At 48.0% G+C, this 19,553-nt stretch overlaps 1 protein-coding gene across 1 annotated transcript in view; it reads right to left on the bottom strand.

The window, feature by feature from the left end:
• DNAH6 (dynein axonemal heavy chain 6) overlaps positions 1 to 19,553 on the bottom strand; it is a 493,878-nt gene that overhangs the window by 13,242 nt on the left and 461,083 nt on the right. The window contains exons 73-76 of the mRNA XM_073637077.1: positions 12,642 to 12,827; positions 4,499 to 4,571; positions 1,955 to 2,106; positions 263 to 485 (exon numbers count right to left, since the gene is read on the bottom strand). Coding sequence (XP_073493178.1) covers positions 263 to 485; positions 1,955 to 2,106; positions 4,499 to 4,571; positions 12,642 to 12,827 — 634 coding nt within the window. The remainder of the gene's footprint in view (positions 1 to 262; positions 486 to 1,954; positions 2,107 to 4,498; positions 4,572 to 12,641; positions 12,828 to 19,553) is intronic.

The following is a 19,553-nucleotide window of genomic DNA, read 5'->3' on the forward strand; positions in this document are numbered from 1 at the left end:
GGAAGGCAGATTCTCATGAAAATCTGTGCCTGGACCATAGATCTCAACATCTCATTTAAATATAAGAAAAACTTAGATTTCTCTGTAATAATACATCACATTACAGATATCAAGGTATTATTCAGCTTCCTATGACCAACATACCCATATAGACCGCTTAGGAGGGTTGATCCTACTGACAGATTCCCTTTAAAGCTAGTCAATTACATGAGCAAAGCAACTGAGCTAGGTACAGTAGGTTGCCATGTGATTTAGGCATTACCTGTGGTGGATAGTGTGCCAGCTCTGGCTCCAGTTTTATATAGAGGTGCTTGATATAATGCAGGACTGGGATGATAATTCCGTTGGGGCTCAAAGTGGACCACAGGCAACATTGGGTTCATCTGCCTTGGCAATGCATCTTCTATTACCATATCTTCATCATCCCAGCGACTGGCATCCATGAACATCCCATGGACCAAAACACCATCTTCAGGAGTAGGTAACTGAAAAAGATATATGATTGTTAATTTGTTACTGATTGATAAGTACTATAGAAACCATTTATGGAGGTCTTATCATAACTTGCCACAAAAATATATCATAATTTACATGTTATTAGTGAATTACACAGAATTATATCAAATTCTAAAACTGTATATGATGATGAAATTCATTCCTATGAGATTAGGGCTTTGAACTTGAGAAGCCTTTGTTTTTCTGAATTTCAAAGGGAATAGTAGATTAAAAATGGATAATCTGTGCAACATACTATAAAGTAATTTCTCGTCCCAGTTTTTTTTTTTTACCAGCATTTAGTGTTTTGAAAAAGTGCAGTTAAAAAAGCCAATGAAAAACTAAATGCTTTAAAAAAAAAAAAAAAAAAAAGAAAAACTTTTTAACCAACGCCACTTTTGGATCCAAGAAACAAGTTTCATGTATGAAGGAAAAAGACATATGTTCCTCCACATACAAAAGGTAGATTAAAAACTGCATGGATGAATTCAGTCTTAGATATAATTAATTAACTGGATTTTGTTATCATTTAAAGGAAATCTGTCAGCAGGTTTTAATCTGAGAGTAGCATAACATAGGGCAAGAAAGCCTGATCCCAGGGATGTATCACTTACTGGGCTGCTTGGTATAAATTTGATAGACTACCTGTTTTGTCTGATGTAGATGTAATAGAGCTAAGACTTCTGGGCTGTGCATAATCTCACCCATATCATTGACTGTCATCTTCCTGTGTACACTGTGAATTGTCAGCAAGCTACCAATCAGTGGTGGGGGCAGGTTTACACAGATTAGCTGGTCTACTCTGGGGGTGAGATGTATTCCAGCAGTGTTAATCTCCTGCTGATAAAATACTGTTTGTATTGAAACTACAACACATAGCCTAATAAGTAACACACCCCTGGAATCAGGGTATTCTACCCTGTATTATGCTACTCTCGGATTAAATAGGAAAAATCTTCTGACAGATTCTCTTTAAACAAATGACATACAGTTAAGAATAGGAATTACATTTTCATTTCTGGGGATAAAATAATTAGTTTATATAGACAAATTTTCTTTGATTTTGAAAATTACAACTTTAAAATAGATAATTCAAATTAATTCCGATAGATTCTAACTCCTCAATGATTTATAAAGGATAACAAGATTCTAAACAGAGCATCTTCTGTGTAAACAGCCGCATCTATAAATCTATTACAAAAATTGAAATGTGGTGAATCATATAGAAAATGTAAGCAATTATCTAAACCCCCCAAAAAAAAGAAAATCACTACTGGCCTTTGATGATGAGCTTATAATTGTAGACAGGCTGCAATCTGTTGTATACTATGGCTGATAGAAATGTGCTTTTCAGAACAGACCATCTGTCATCTAATTTCCCATCCTCTTGTATCATCAATTTACATTTGGAACAATTTAGCTGTGGTACAAAATTCTAAGAAATAGTAATAGACTGTACCTCTTTATCCATGGGCAACTCCTCTCCGAACTTCATAGTTTTTATTGCTTCAATGACAGCCGCTTGGTCTCGATAACATGGGAGGACATTGTAGTGGAAACTAAGTTCATCTATCGGCAAGTTATATTTCCTTGCATGGTTTTGAAGGATCCCTAAAAGTTAGAAATCATGTTTAAACCCTCAAACATGTCATTAACAATTTGAATGCTCCACAAATGACATTTTGATGCAGTTTTTGAAGCTTAGATCAAGAGTGCATGGTAAAGCATAGGAAGGAAAGCATATAGTAAAGAGTCAACTTTTATTATTTTGGCTTCAAAAACTGCATCAGAACACCATGTGAGAAAGTTATAGTTCAGCGGATCGCTTCGTGCAACCCCAGTCTATGGTCCAGGTCATTAGTCTTTGAGCAATTTGCTCATCTTTAGAGAAAGTTACATTAAAAGTCTAATTCAAGTTAATCACAGTTATAGTTTGGAGGGGTAAAAAAGTAAATATTGCTCCCCAAGGATATACGGTATACAGGTGCTGGAGGTGTGTGACAATGACTTAATTCTATCTCCCATAGAAAAAACATACATATTAAGCCAAGAGTGTTTGTTTATGGTGGAATCTAGAGGAAATGAGTGGGATACAAATATGGATGTAATAGATGGAAAAAAAACAAAAGAGTAGTAGAGTTATGATAGATATTGTTCTCATCAGAATAAAAATTATACATTCTTATTAGAAGACACTGTAAATAAATTGTTGATTTGGCCAAAATTAAAATCATCAAACTCATACATGGAGAAATAAAGAAGAGAATTAGATAGCAGAGGCTAGCTCAAGAAGCCAGGAGATATTTAGCAATCTTAGTGGAGGTAAAACATTAGTAGTTGAAGTTAAAATAGTTTGATCAGAACCAAAAAGTACTTAGAAGAGAGATTGTGAAACAGTTCATGTATCAGTCATTGTAGAAGCAACCAACGTCAGTAGATTGAAAGGTCTAAGAGGTTTTTGCTTTTTTTTATATTACAGCAATATATATGACCAAGGAAGGAAAGCTGCTAGTACAAGAGAAAAAGGAAAACAGACTGGGATGAAACAGGTCGGGAATGAGATAGAACGGAATAGGATTAAAAGGGCAGGAGGTGATGTGAGACTAGAAATGAAGAAAAAGATATTGTTCATTTACGAGTGACGCTTAACAGGATGGATGTCAGAAGAACGGTATAAATAGGCAACCAGGGTAGTAGGTTAGTCATTTTTGATGAAACATCAGGAGCGGCTTTGCTGAACTCCTGTAATAGAATACACTGCGGAGCAATTCTAGAGAAGTATTACTGATATCTGAGAGAGTACAAAAGATTTATATGGAATAAAATACAATGCCCACATTATACCACAGCAGAGCATGGGCACTGACCCAGCAAGGGGCGCAGAGAACGGAGATCCTGTAGCTGCGCTGCTGACATGAAGCCTGAAAATTTTTGATGTATTTCATAACCTAACATAACTTAAGATCAATAACTTTCAAGTAAGGAATTAGCAAAATGACTTACTATTTTAACTGTAAGAGGATGTTTAAAAGGAAAGTTGAATCCATATTCAATGACTTAATGGGTATAGTGATTTGTTCTAAATTTTTCTATATTACATAACACATGAGCAAGAGAATGATGCTTACATAGAAAGCCATCAAAATAACAATAGAAAGGACAGGAGACGGCTGCCTCAGAAAACTAAATAATAAAGTAGTTTTTATACACATTTATAATGCCTGAGTCTCAGACTAATAGGATAATTAGGGAATATATACTTAGCTATGTTCTGTTATCCCTTATATTTGTGAAAATGTATTTGTACTAATTTGTATAGATGCTTCCCAGAATTACAAATAATATCTTTATCTGTGCAAATTGTACTGTGAGACCATGACTAAATGTAACAAGTCTGGTGATAACTAAGGGACGACTTTACTTCTTTGACACAACAAAATTACATATTTTTGTCAATTTGGGTTTGTCAAATAATGGTTTTCATAACTGATTTTATCTTGGGATATCCACTTTATATAAAACACAAATATGTAAAATATAAATGACTGTGGAAATTTCACATTTCCATATGAAGCCACCTTCACCACCAGGTCATTAAATAACCACCAAAGCTTTTCACAGCACAAGAATTTTATCATTTAAAAGGGTTGCCCATATAATTAACATCTTTTCCAGAAGAAGCCAGCTTCTTTTACCCCAGCAATTAGCTGATATTATAGGAGCAAGACACAGTAAGCTGCATAATTCCCTTGGTGCAAAACCACGAGGGCAAATGCAACATTACATGCTGGTCTTTCAAATATATAGTTTTCTATCTATTGCATGTATGTTCTAAGTTCTATGATTTAATGGCCTTTCAGGGAATGGAAAATATATGTTACTAAACATAATAATAAACATGGTTTTAGGAGGAAGAGATTGAAAAATTAAAATCTTTTACTCTGTTTGTCATAAATATACAAAAAAAGTTTGATCTAAACTAAGTCATGTACAGAAGTTTTACCTGTGAGGAAACCTTGAGGGAAGAAGAATCCGGAAATCCAGAATGACTTTGGCTGACCTTGGCGAATCCATGTCTACAAGAAAAAAATATGTGCTTTGAAATCAGCACCCATTCATATTCTAAACAAATATACATGTTGTTTAGCAGAAACCTTTTTTTGCCTATAACTGTTACATCACTGTATCATTTGTATTTATTTTGTTTCTTCTGTAACAGCAAATAGTTAAAGAACTTGTATCCTTTAACCAAAACTTTTTAAAGAGAAACATAGATGACAGTTAAAGGGTGGGGGTACTCCAGTGAGAGGAGATGAGGGAGACCCCCTCACAAATTATGGCCCTGATTAGAAAGGTGTTTCTATCAGTTTTCTGGCATAATAAACTTCCTAATGTTTTTTGCACAGCTCAGAAGTTACGCAAAAATGTTGCAACTTTTGATGTTTTTATGCCAGCTTTGTAAAAATGAGCGGGGCAGGGCAAGTCGAGGCATGGCTAAACCCGCCCATATAATTCATCATAATTAATTCAACTTTAGTGGCATAAATTTCACCACAAATGTACTCCAGTCCCTGACTGGAGTAACATTTTTGGAAATGACGCCCACCAGTTGTAAGGTACATCTAATTCATTAAGTAGCGTGAGACAAAACGCAAGGGTTAAAGAGTCAAGCCCTATATGTTCAGAATATTCTATGATTGCCCTCTTTAGCAAAATAGCACATTTTTTAATCCACCACTTTTGCTAACAGGAGAGCAGATACTAAACTCCCCTTTCATAGGTTTGTCTGGTGGCAGATCCACTTTATGATTGTTGCCTAATGCTGCATTATGTTTAGAAATATTTAGACACAATAGCAATCTATGTAACCATATTGCAATTTGACAGATAATATTATTCTAAGCGGCTTAAAATGGTTTTTGGGGGATTTCATAAATCTCACTAAAATAACAATATTTGGGAATCTATCAAAATAATATCTCTGAGTGTTGACATTGTCGACCATTTCTGTAGGAAGGTAGCTTGAGTAGAACATTTGTGTACATACATTCTGATCATACAAGATTGTTCATGGATAAAATAAGAGAAACAAGTGCTTAAGAAACTTTAAAGGGGTATTACAACTTTTAAATTAGTAGGGGTTGACTGTGGAGGGGGTTCAGCAATATTTCTATCAGTCTGATAGATTTTGACTTGAGCAGCACACATGCTCGATCACTGCTCCATTCAAACTTCTCTTTGCAGCAGTCTTGTAACTCGGGGAAAAGGAACCAAGGTCCCCCTGTGACAATGGGTAGGAGTACCAGTGGTCAGATTCCCATTAATCTAACATTTACAGGTAAGTAACAACACATGTAGTGCTTTTGTATTTTAGGATGATTAATAAAATCCAGTCCTGATTGTCACAGCGATAACCTGTATGCCTCCTCAGCGCCTCCCCGCTCACCGTGGTCATTACATGGGTCGTTGAGTTTTGCCTCTTGCTGCACTGCTGCATCTAGGGTGGTTTCCGTTTTGCTTTAGGGGGGGCATGGCCGGTCTCTGCAGGAATTTAACCCTGCTGTGTCCTACAGAGATTAGGTTCTCCGGCCAATCCCATGTCAGCAGGCTCTATATCTGGTAGCACCCTCCACCACTCCTTGCCTGAACATTGGTTCCTAGCCTGTTTGTGCATTGTCTGTTTGTTTCTCCTGTTACTGATCGTCTCGTATACCCGTCGTATCTGATTTCTCCGCTCCTGACCTTGGCTACGCATTCTGAACCTGGGCTGCCTGCCCCTACCTTGGCCCGTCTGAGCACGTTTTTGTCTTTGCCCTCCTGTATCGTGTTCCCGTGCCTCTGACCCTCCGGTCAGCTGATGCAGTCCCTGGAATGGTACCTGACAACTATCTGTGGCCAAGGCTTTCCTCACCACCAGAGGCTCTAGCGAAAACAAGGTAGTCACGCCCCTCCAGGGTAAGCCCAGCCCGTGGGAAGGTGGGTCCACATCCATCAGCGTTACATTTGCCCCTCTGAGTTATGTAGTGTCGGCGTCCCTGCCTCCTGCTAGGCAGGGACGCCATTCCCCTCACCTCTCCGCTCCGTGCCCAGCGTCTTCCTCCCTCTCCGTCCTAAGGAGTCCCCGGCCAATGGCCGGAGGACCTCACCATATATAAGGCATCTCCTCCAAAAGGGAGGTGCCCGAGCAATGTTGTTGCAAAGCCTTTCAACTCTGTTCAGCCCTCAGGTCCCGTTACCAGTTACCTGCCAGTTACCTGCCAGTCACCTGCCAGTCACCTGCCAGATTCCTGCTTGATACCTGCCTGAAACTTATCTATCTGCTTTCATTCCTGCGGTCCGACAGTCTGCCTACCAGCCCTGCCAGTCTGTCTATGGATCAGTCTGCCCGCTCACCTGGGAGCGCTCACCTGCTACCTGCCTGCTAGCCTACCTGGAGACTGTCCCCGTCACTTGCCGTGACCTCCTGCCCTTCTACCCAGAGACTGTCCCTGTCACTTGCCGTGACTACCTGCCCGCCTTCCCTGGGAGCCACCCGCTTCCTTACAAGGACTGCCCCTTTGTATAGTTGCTCAGAGGTTCCACCTCCCAGACCCGTTACAGTTTGCTCAGGCCATGGAACCCGGTGGCACCCAAGCTCCCTAGCTCTCGGACCTATGCCATGAACTTTCCCGTCAGAGGTCTCAACAGGACTCCATCCTGGGTCACCTGCGTAATGTTAACTCTCGCCTGGACACATTGGCTACCTCATCGGGAGCGGCCTCCACTCGCACACTTTCTACCCCGGCACCGCCGCTGCCCATCAATACCATGGCATCTCTTCCAGGTCCCCGCCTCTCCGCCCCGCCTCGCTTTGGCGGAGATCCCTGCCAGGCACGGGGCTTCATTAACCTGTGCACTCTGCACTTCGAACTGTTGGCACACCAGTTTTCCACCGACCGAGCCAAAGTAGCCTTCATCATGTCCCATCTCACGGGGGAGGCACTGGCTTGGCTAAATCCTCTATGGGAGAGAGGAGACCCCCTGGTGTCCAACCTGCCAGCCTTTCTCACGGCTTTCCGGAAAGTCTTTGATGAACCAGGACGGAAGACCTCATCTGCATCATCTCTGCTACGCCTCCGTCAAGGAAGTCTCACCGTGGGCCAATATGCCATACGGTTCCGTACCCTTGCTTCGGAGCTGGCCTGGGATAACGACGCCCTGGTGTCTGTCTTTTGGGAGGGTCTGTCCGGCCGTATTAAAGATGAACTCGCCGGTCGGGACATTCCTACCACTCTCGACGACTTAATAACACTTGCCACCCGGATTGACATCCGGTTCCAGGAGCGCGCCAAAGAGGTCACCCGTGAGAGGAGGTTTCCACGTCTAGCCCCTACCTTCCAGAAACCCGTCACTTCTCCCGTTACTCCCCAGGCGCACTCACCCGAGCCTATGCAGGTCGAACAGACCAAGATGGTCAAAACCCGTCAAGAGTTACGCCGTGCCGAGGGGAGCTGCTTCTACTGTGGCAGCAAGGAGCCCCGGATCCGTTCCTGCCCGGAGAGGTCGGGAAACGCCTGTGTCTAGGATCGCTCAGAGAGGTCGTCCTAGACAAGAGTAAACCCTCTCCATCTCTGTTGCTGTCGGTCTCTATCATCTGCGGGGAGAAGAGTTATTTTGAACTAGCTCAACTGGACTCTGGAGCTGCCGGAAATCTCATTTCTCAGTCCCTGGTAGAGAAATACCGCATTCCCACCAAACCTCTGGCTGTACCCTTATCTGTCGCCGCCGTGGATGGGGGCCTCTTACCACATCCCATCCAACTCATCACCGAATCCATAACTCTGCAGGTGGGAATGCTGCACTCTGAGAGCATCTTCTTTCATGTTCTGCCTGGACTCTCTCACGCCCTCTTGCTAGGCCTACCTTGGCTTCAGAAACATGCACCCGTGCTTGATTGGCAGACCGGAGAAGTCCTTCGCTGGGGACAGGACTGCCATAAGACTTGTTTAGTTCCCGTCCATCCTGTCAGTCCTTCTCCTACCCCAGCCAATCTACCTGGTCTTCCGGTACCCTATTGGTCTTATGCGGACGTCTTTAATAAAAAGGAGGCAGAGACATTACCCCCTCATAGACCATACGACTACCCAATCGGCCTGATACCCGGCGCTACTCCTCCCCGTGGGCGTATTTACCCTTTGTCCGCTGCTGAGACCCGGTCCATGTCTGAATATATTGAGGAGAATCTGGCCCGGGGATTTATCCGGAAATCTACCTCCCCGGCGGGAGCAGGCTTCTTCTTCATCAAAAAGAAGGACGGCTCACTTCGTCCCTGTATAGACTATAGAGGCCTTAACCAGATCACGGTGAAAAATAAATACCCCCTTCCGCTCATTCCTGAATTATTTGACCGTCTGAGGGGGGCTAGAATCTTCACCAAGCTGGACCTCCGTGGGGCCTATAACCTGGTCCGTATCCGTCAGGGGGATGAATGGAAGACGGCATTCAACACCCGGGACGGCCACTATGAATACCTTGTAATGCCCTTCGGTCTCTGTAATGCTCCCGCCGTCTTTCAAGAGTTGGTTAATGACATCTTCCGGGACCTTCTCTACTCCTGCGTAGTGGTGTACATGGATGACATCTTGGTCTTCTCTCCGGATCTTCTCACTCACCGGAGGGATGTTCGTCAGGTCCTGCTCAGGCTCAGGCAGAACCACCTCTACGCTAAATATGAGAAGTGCCTCTTTGAGCAGACCTCGCTTCCGTTTTTCGGCTACATAATCTCTCAGACCGGCCTACGAATGGATCCTGAGAAACTGTCTGCCATCCAGAAGTGGCCCCGACCAGAGGGGTTGAAGGCTAGTCAGCGGTTCCTGGGCTTCGCCAACTACTACCGCCTCTTCATACCGCACTTCTCTTCCCGGACTGCCCCAATCTCTGCGCTCACCCGTAAGGGCACTAATCCCAGAGAATGGCCGCCCGAAGCAGAGGAAGCCTTTCTTTCCTTAAAACAGGCTTTCTCTTCTGCCCCGGTGCTGCATCGTCCAGACGGCAACAAACAATTCTTCCTGGAAGTTGATGCCTCCTCCTCCGGAGCCGGAGCGGTACTTATCCAAAAGTCGCCTTCCGGAAGAATGGTAACTTGCGGCTTCTTCTCCAAACTCTTCTCCCCTTCTGAGCGCAATTATTCTATAGGAGACCGAGAGTTATTGGCCATTAAGCTGGCACTAGAGGAGTGGCGTTACCTGCTCGAGGGGGCTCTTCACCCCGTAATAATTTACACGGACCACAAGAACTTGGCTTACCTCCAGAGCGCCCAGAGACTTAACCCGCGCCAAGCCCGGTGGTCCTTGTTTTTTGCGCGCTTTGATTTCGTTCTTCATTTTCGCCCGGCAGACAAAAACATCAAAGCTGACGCCTTGTCCCGATCCTTTCTGGTCTCTGATCTAGAGGAGGAACCTAAGCACATCATTGATTCCGCCAGAGTAATGCAGGTGGCCCCCGTGAATCTAAATCGTCTCCCTCCCGGTAAGACGTTCGCAACAGTAGCTGATCGGGAGAAGGTCCTACACTGGGGTCACTCGTCTAAGCTAGCTGGCCACGCCGGTCAGAAAAAGACCCTCCAGCTTATTAACCGGCATTACTGGTGGCCTACCCTGCACAAGGACGTAATAGACTTTGTTTCAGCCTGTGTGTCCTGCGCCCGCAACAAGGTTCCGAGACACCTGCCAGCCGGTCGCCTCCTTCCCCTTCCAGTACCTGCTGCCCCGTGGCAGCATATAGCTATGGACTTTATAACGGATCTCCCTGTCTCTGCCGGTTGTACGGTCATTTGGGTGGTCGCTGACCGCTTTTCCAAGATGGCCCACTTCATTCCCCTGCCGGGTCTCCCGTCTGCACCCGAGCTGGCTAAAGACTTTATCCGCCACATCTTCCGTCTCCATGGCCTGCCCCTCCACATCGTGTCGGATCGTGGGGTTCAGTTCACCTCACGCTTCTGGAGAGCCACATGTAAGCTGCTAGACGTCACCCTGGACTTCTCCTCCGCTTACCACCCACAGTCCAATGGTCAAGTGGAGCGGATCAATCAGATCCTGACCAGTTACCTCCGGCACTTCGTTAATGCCCACCATTCGGACTGGGTGGATCTCCTACCATGGGCCGAATTCTCTTACAATAATCACGAGAGCGAATCTTCCTCCAAATCCCCGTTTTTTGTAGTCTTCGGTCAGCATCCTCGGATCCCGTTTCCCGTCTCCACCTCGGTGGACAATCCGGCTGCGGAATCTCTCGTTAGCGAATTTTCTTCCATTTGGGAGAGTACCCGATCCGCACTTCTTCGGTCGTCCGAGCGGATGAAAAAACACGCTGACAAAAAATGCCTGGATCCTCCACAATTCCGTCCTGGAGATAAAGTCTGGCTCTCGTCCAAGTATGTCCGGCTCAAGATTCCTTCCTACAAGTTAGGGCCTCGGTTCATCGGCCCACTGGAAGTTATCAAACAAATCAACCCGGTGGCCTATAAATTGAAACTCCCAGCCAACTTGCGGATTCCTAACTCCTTCCATGTATCTCTACTCAAACCCGTGGTACTTAACTCTTTTTCCAAGTCTACAGGTACGCCCCCTGCTCCGGTTTCTGCTGAAAATGAGTTTGAGGTAGAGAACATTCTGGCCACCAAAAGGGTAAGAGGAAAGACCTTTTTTTCTAGTAGATTGGAAGGGGTTTGGTCCTGAGGAGAGAACGTGGGAGCCCCGGGAGAACATCCATGCCCCTCTCATCCTTGGTAAATTTCTATCTGGCCTAAAAAAGGGGGCCCTAAAGGGGGGGGTACTGTAGCGTCGGCGTCCCTGCCTCCTGCTAGGCAGGGACGCCGTTCCCCTCACCTCTCCGCTCTGTGCCCGGCGTCTTCCTCCCGCTCTGCTGGCAGCGCGCGCTGCTTCCCGGCCACTGTGCTTAGGGGCCGCGCGCGCCGTCCTAAGGAGTCCCCGGCCAATGGCCGGAGGATCTCACCATATATAAGGCATCTCCTCCAAAATGGAGGTGCCCGAGCAATGTTGTTGCAAAGCCTTTCAACTCTGCTTCAGCCCTCAGGTCCCGTTACCAGTTACCTGCCAGTTACCTGCCAGTCACCTGCCAGATTCCTGCTTGATACCTGCCTGATACTTATCTATCTGCTTTCATTCCTGCGGTCCGACAGTCTGCCTACCAGCCCTGCCAGTCTGTCTATGGATCAGTCTGCCCGCTCACCTGGGAACGCTCACCTGCTACCTGCCTGCTAGCCTACCTGGAGGCTCTGCCGTCACGTGCCGTGACCACCTGCCTGTCCAGAGGCTCTTGCCCGCTCACCTGGGAGCGTTCACCTGCTACCTGTCTGCTAGCCTAGCTGGAGGCTCCGCGGTCACGTGCCATGACCACCTGCCGGTCCAGAGACTCTTGCCTGCTCACCTGCTACCTGTCTGCTAGCCTACCTGGAGGCTCTGCCGTCACGTGCCGTGACCACCGGCCTGTCCAGCGACTCATGCCCGCTCACCTGGGAGCGCTTATCTGCTACCTGCCTGCTAGCCTACCTGGAGGCTCCGCCGTCACGTGCCATGACCACCTGCCTGTCCAGAGACTCTTACCCGCTCACATGGGAGTGCTCATCTGCTACCTGCCTGCTAGCCTACCTGGAGGCTCTGCCGTCACGTGTCGTGACCACCTGCCTGTCTAGAGACTCTTTCCCTGCTGTCACTTGCTGTGACCACCCGCCTGTCTAGAGACTCTTATCCTGCTGTCACTTGCCGTGACCACCTGCCTGTCTAGAGACTCATACCCTGCTGTCACTCGCCGTGACCACCCGCCTGTCAAGAGACTGTCCCCGTCACTTGCCGTGACCTCCTGCCCTTCTACCCAGAGACTGTCCCTGTCACTTGCCGTGACTACCTGCCCGCCTTCCCTGGGAGCCACCCGCTTCCTTACAAGGACTGCCCCTTTGTATAGTTGCTCAGAGGTTCCACCTCCCAGACCCGTTACAAGTTACACTGATTCAAAAAATTGTCCGATTTCAGAAACATGCAGTACATCCTAAACACAAGTTGCATTATTCATTTCTAGGTTCCTTTAGATCACTTTGAAAATAAACACAGAGAGATGAGATCAACTATGTAAAAATTCCTGGTACTCACATCAATAAATGATGTTCTAACAAGCAGATCTTTGACCCATGATCCTAAGGGTTTCAGGGATGGATAAGCAGCATCAGCCCACAGTGTGGGAACCTGATTGTTCAGGAAACTTTTGTATATTCTCTCCATTTCCTCAGACATAACCACAAACCCAGCAATGGCTTTGTTAAGGGTCTCTAAAGAATTCTGCGGGATAAAATAAATAGAAATATTAACAAGCATTCCTTGGTAAGTTAAAATCACATTATATTAATCATATGCTGAATATATGTATGAATATATGTATGAATTTTTGCTACAAAGTACTCTATCATTAATAACCTGCACCAACAAACTGGGGGTTCCTCTATATTGTGTTCCTCTGGTAGCCAGGACAATTTTCGTACTTTTGACGCACACAGCTAAAACCTAGATTACTAAACAATATATTAATAATCTCCCATGTTTATATATTTTCTGAAAGTAGATACCCGGCACATTGTCAAGATGCCACTAAGCACTTTATACATGCAGACATCCACATACATTTTTAGTCAAAGTGATTTTTTTTAATGCATAAAAATTGATATTAAAGGGCTAAAAGTGTGCCCCAACAGAAAATTGGATACACCATACTTCCTTAAAAGAAAAGTTTAACATATGCAAAGTCCATACATACCACTTAGGCCTATGTCTAAATCTGATATATATTTACAAAATAATCAGAACTGGAAAGACCAAAAATCTAGTTTTGATCCTTTCACAATCCTTTCATAATGGGGCCAATTTCTGTCCTTGCGTTTTTGTTTTTTCCTCCCCTCCTCACTCCATACAAGTGTATGAAAGAGACCGTGCCCACTGGCCGGGAGTATGTACAACTCTTACATACCCTCCGGTCCCGGGTCAGAGACCGACGAATGAGCTGCTGCGAGCGGGCCGATGAATTGTGGTGTCCTCAATGAGATCACCGCTAACATCATGAGAAAAATTCTCACTGTGCTTGCGCTGAGCTCAGTGAGATCACTGCAAATACCGTGAGAAAGTTCTCACGGTGCTAGTGGTGGTGTCAAGAAGGTTACCTCAGTTCACTGTGAGCCGGCCGGATGAGCTGGGGTAACCTTCATGACGTCACTGCTATCACCGTGAGAATTTTCTCACAGCGCTAGTGGTGATGTTATTGAGGTCACCGCAATTCATCGGCCAGCTCGTAGCAGCTCATTCTACCCTGGTTTTCAGCATGAACGGTAGCATTATGCCACCGTTCATTTTGAAAAACAGATGTCGCACAGACAGATTATGGCGTGGGACAGTATGGATTATTTTCACATTAGACAGGTGAGAGATATGGTTGTTTACTATTTTTGTTTTTTTACAGGGGACATGGACATCGGAGGAATATCTTCACAGTGGACAGGTGAGGGATATGGTTGTTTATTATTTTTGTTTTTTTACAGGGGACATTGGCTGCAATGGATTAGATTTAAAGGTGAGTATAAATGATTTTATTCTTGCTGTGTGTTTATTTCAAAACTTACTATGGGGTTAGTAATGGTGGCGCCTTATAGACGCCTCTCCATTACTAACCCCTGGGCTTAATGTCAGCTGGCAATATAAGGCTGACATCAACCCCAACCCTATTACACCACTTGCCATCGCACAAGGGCAAGTGGGAGGAATGAGGCTAAGTGCCAGAATTGGAACATCTTATTGATGCATTATTTCTGGGGCAGCTGAGGGCTGATCTTATTAGCCTTGGGGGGGAACCAATATCCATGGCCCCTTCCGTGGCTATTAATACCAGCCCTCAGCTGTCTGTTAGCCTTTGCTGAGTAGAATTGACCCTATGTCAATTATTTTCTGGTGTAACCCTATAATCTAGCCAGTAAACGCTAATCAAACAGATGTGAGCTGCTATTAATAGCCAAGGAACATTTTTGGCTAATGGCCCTTTTCCTTGGCTAGTAATATCAGCCCCCAGCGGGCGCTTTCCCTCTGCTGGTTATGAATAATCGGCAGGAGCCCACGCTGTTTTTTTTTCATTTAATTCTTGATTTTACACACAATGTACACTGCGGGTGCTGAATACAACTCCCATCATTGTCGGCTGCTGGCGCTGATAGCAGCCTGCTCATGCCGCGCTCTGCCTGCTCATGCCGCGTTCTGCCTGCTCATGCCGCTCTGCTCAAACTGCTCATACCACTGTGCTCTGCCTGCTCATGCCGCTCTGCTGCTCTGCTCCGCCTGCTATGTTGTATCAGGATCTAGTGCGGTAGTAAGCTTTGAATTGTACAGCTGAGTTTGTCATTTGGTTCTGTGATGTCACTGCATAAGACTACAGGGAATCCTACTGTCTCATAGATCTTATAGTACAAAGGTTGTCTGCTGCAATTCTGCCTGAGGAATCCCTGACATTAGATACAGCGGTCAGTGAATCATTCGGCTGATCCCGGCGGCGTGTACGGCATAATTGCGCTGGTGTTCCGCTGGTGGTACCGTGCAAGAGGCTGCGTACGGCGTATACAGTGTGTGTGTGTGTGGTGCATACGGCATATACAGAGTGTGTGTGTGGTGGTGCATATGGCGTATACAGTGTGTGTGCGGTGCATACGGCGTATACAGTGTGTGTGTGTGTGTGTGTGTGTGTGGTGCGTACGGCATATACAGTGGGTGTGTGTGTGGTGCATACGGCATATACAGAGTGTGTGTGTGGTGGTGCGTACGGCGTATGTGTGTGTGTGGTGAGTACGGCGTATACAGTGTGTGTGTGTGTGTGTGGTGCGTACGGCATATACAGTGTGTGTGTGTGGTGCATACGGTGTATACAGTGTGTGTGTGTGGTGCGTACGGCATATACAGTGTAGTGCGTACGGCGTATACAGTGTGTGTGGTGCATACGGCGTATACAGTGTGTGTGTGTGTGTTGCGTACGGTGTATACAGTATGTGTGTGGTGGTGCGTATGGCGTATACAGCGTGTGTGTGGTGCGTATGTGACGCCTCTCAAGCCCTGTCCTGGGAAGATGGGGTACTCGGAGCCGGGTCAGATGTTGAGAAGGGGGATGCAGTCGTGGCCTTGACCCGTTCCGTGCCCCGGGCCGTCACATTAAAAATGATGTTAGGGCTATCCGGGTTGAGTGGTAATTTATCGACTACGCCACCTGTGGTGTCTGGTGATACGCCATCAGCGCCGCTACAGTCCGCTGAGGCCCGGTGTCATGGCGGCTAAAGTTCTCGCTGCTCCCCACAGGCGGAGCGCGGTCTCAGTGCAGGCAAGACAGGACAAAGGGGGGGTAATAGTGCGGGAGTAGAGACACGGGCACCGTGTCGCGTGGTATGGCGCGTAATGAACAGTCCGGAGGCCATAGGGGTGAATTTCCAAGGCTTTACTCACAGTTCTCATAAGTAGCGCAAGGCTTCTCCCTGCTCCTCGCGGAGTCCTGCGGCCACCAGGGACGGGGGTCCGACTACCTCCGAGGAAGTCCAGTGTCCGGCAGGGTCCCTACACCAGAGTGTTCCTGCACTACAGACTTTACCCCTTCCCGTCTGTGCGTGTGTGGATAGGCCGGGTCTCCCTCTGAGCTCCTCTCAGGTGTACGGCTCGGGTGGCAATTCCTCTCCATCCGAAGCCCGCCGGGATCCTCTGGGCCTAACCGGGCTTTCCCGTCCTGGGCATAGAGTACGAGGTCGGGTGTCGGGGGCCGGTACCCCTCTTGCAGCCGGAATCCCTCTGAATAGATCAGGTAGAAGAGGACAGGTGGCGTACTCCGCTCCGTCTGCATCCTCCCCGGGACCCATTTGCTAGGGAGCCACACTCTAAAGCTCCCGGGCCTTCTTGATCCTGGTCCTTGGTTGGGTTGAGACATTCCTTGTCTGCAACCTCCCTCTCGTCCCATGGATCGGGGTACGAGGGTTGTGTCCCATACCGGTGCAGGCCCACACAGGATCTGCGCTCCCGGAGGGAAGTCACATTAACACACAGTAGATGACAGCACAGTACGACCACTTGACAGGCACACTGTCCGAGACCACACAGGTCTAAAGGACTCGACTCTGCCCTAGGCAGACAGGGTCAGAAGGACCGAAGGACCAAGATCTAAGATGGCATTCTATTAAATATGAAATTAGAAGTGTCACTAACTAACTGTTCCTCCACCCACACCCACTAACTGGTTCCCACCACTTTGTGTTCCCCAGTCTCCCTGTAACCAGGGGAGCAGCACCTAGTGCATACTAGCTCACTCTGGTGGAAAAATGTGGTGTTGGATGCAAAACTAGGTAACCACCATCACACTAGACTTACCTCAGAGGAGGAACACCACACTCCATTGAAGAAGTGCAGCATTCCTGTGGCGGCTGAACCCTCAGGGGCGCCACATTCCCCCCTGGTAAAACACGGGACGTCCGCGGTCTGCAAAGGAATATCACCCAGGAAAATTCTTTTTATATATAAACAAGTAGAACTATCATCCCTTTATGGGAGGCACATTTCTTATAACGTTGCATAACAGTATAAAAGTACAAAAGTATAAAATCATAAAAGTACAGAGACATAAAAGTGCAAAGTTATAAATTAGGACAAGAGACTTTTTGATTAAGGCAGCGGACTGGTTTAAAGTGACGACTACACCAGTGATGCAGCGGCGGTAAGTTCAGTAGCAAGAGGGACCTGCCCTAAACCCTCTACGTGGGCCCTGGGGTGGCTGCAGGGCATGAAGATCCGGTGCTGGACCCCCACACGTGCCACTCCAGACAGGTTTTGCTTCTGAGGTCTTGAGGTAGTAAGAAAGGCACGGTTTTCTGAGGTCTTGAGGTAGTAAGAAAGGCACGGTTTTGTATAAAACCAATAGGGAGCACCTAAATAGGTGCATAACTATTTACATTGCAGTCCGCCGCCTGCCATAGTCCGCAGGGACCAAAGTCTCTGTATAAAGAAAAGGATCACACAGAAATAGAAATAGCAGCAACAGTCAAACTTCAAACAGTAACAACAGCAGCCGGGGCTACTTTAGACTTGGGGCTCGCGAGGAGGGAAGGGCTCGCTCCTCCCGACAGAGGGCAGCTGGTCACCCGAGGCTGAGGAGGTGGTGGCGTCACTCCCGGACACTTTACGGATGTCCAGGGCATACCACCCACGCTCCCCCTGGTGGCGGGCGAAAGTCACAGTATCGCCCGGGAAAAGGTTCCGGCCGGGGTGTCCCTTCCCGAGGTGCGGCTCGACGTCCCGCCGACTGACGAACACGTCATCACGGAAGAGGGGACACCGAATAAACCCCCACCCCGCCTCGTGGTGAAACCGCACAACCTTGCCCTCATACCGGGGACCGGGATGGGTAGCCTCCTCCAGTCGCGCCCGAGTCTTGGAAGCCTTGGTCCGGACTTCAAGGCGCTCGCAGAGTTGCTCCCTCCGACATTGCTCCCTGGCTAGTTGGGAGACCTGCTCACTACACCAGCGGCTCCTCCTCTGCGCTTCCGCTGCGGTCTCTCGCGGGAAGCCCATCAGGTCGCCCCCCTGGTTTTCCCAGGCCCACTCTTCGGCCTCGGGCCAGGTCACCGCCAGTGCAGGTAGCGGTGTTAGGACGGGCTGCTGCAAGTCCTCCAATATCGCGGACCAGTCCGGGTTGGAGTCGGTAGTCTCCTCCGCAACTCCAGGCACCTCCGTTAGAGCACTTTCGGGGCAGTGCAAATCCCCACCGATAGCTGCCGCCTGCAGCTCAGGAGCCAACGCTTGCTCCCAGGTGACGGCTTGGGGATGTACATACTCCGCCATAAGGTCCAAGATCAGCTCAGAGGGCTCCGCAGCCGGGGCAGGGGTTGCCTCCTCACCTGCCATCAGGTCGGTTTCTACCTCGACCTCCGGGCCGACTGCTTCCGGAGCCTCCACTCCTCGGCGGCGGTCTCGGATCCGCTGCAGCATTTTTGCCTTCAATGCAGCTGTTGCCGCCTCCTGGGCCTCTCTCTTCCTTCTCGCCAGTTCTGGAGCCTCCCGATTGAGAAACTCAAAGTCTCCCGGTGTCAACGCACTGCCGCTAGACTCGCCTCCGGGTGAAGGGCCTGGACTGGGTGCAGCAGTCGCACGGCTTGTTTCTCCAGGGTCATCCATGACCGCTTCCATTCAACGCCAAACTCCAACTGCAATGGCCGCACCTTGTTGCTTTGCTACTTGTTCCTCCTCTTTCGGGGCGGTTCCTGGGCGGCATGTTGACAGGCCCGCCTTCGTTCAGCCCATCCAGTTTGATGGGCATTACCCCGCGGACAGTCTCTGATGGAGGGGGCAGTCCACATTTTTGGCGCCAAGCGGGAGCCCAGCCCACGATGGGAGGTGTACAAAGTCAGTCTTTTCACTGCGTGATGGCGCCTGTTCTTCTTGGGCGGGCGCCATTTTAAGTGTAAAAACAACAGTCCAAGGTGTAAGGCACACAGTACCCGATAGCAATGGGCACTCTTCTCCGCTGCAGCGGGCACGATATCCTGCTGACTATGCCAGTGATGTGACGCCTCTCAAGCCCTGCCCTGGGAAGATGGGGTACTCGGAGCCGGGTCAGATGTTGAGAAGGGGGATGCAGTCGTGGCCTTGACCCGTTCGGTGCCCAGGGCCGTCACATTAAAAATGATGTTAGGGCTATCCGGGTTGAGTGGTAATTTATCGACTACGCCACCTGTGGTGTCTGGTTATGCGCCAAAAGCGCCGCTACAGTCCGCTGAGGCCCGGTGTCATGGCGGCTAAAGTTCTCGCTGCTCCTCACAGGCGGAGAGCGGCCTCAGGGCAGGCAAGACAGGACAAAGGGGGGGTAATAGTGCGGGAGTAGAGATGCGGGCACCGTGTCGCGTGGTATGGCGCGTAATGAACAGTCCGGAGGCCATAGGGATGAATTTCCAAGGCTTTACTCACAGTTCTCATAAGCACCGCAAGGCTTCTCCCTGCTCCTCGCGGAGT

The sequence above is a fragment of the Phyllobates terribilis genome, unplaced genomic scaffold (genome assembly GCF_046119375.1).
Source record: "Phyllobates terribilis strain yellow unplaced genomic scaffold, ASM4611937v1 Scaffold_1__5_contigs__length_1240528914, whole genome shotgun sequence".
Taxonomy (NCBI): Eukaryota; Metazoa; Chordata; class Amphibia; order Anura; family Dendrobatidae; genus Phyllobates; species Phyllobates terribilis.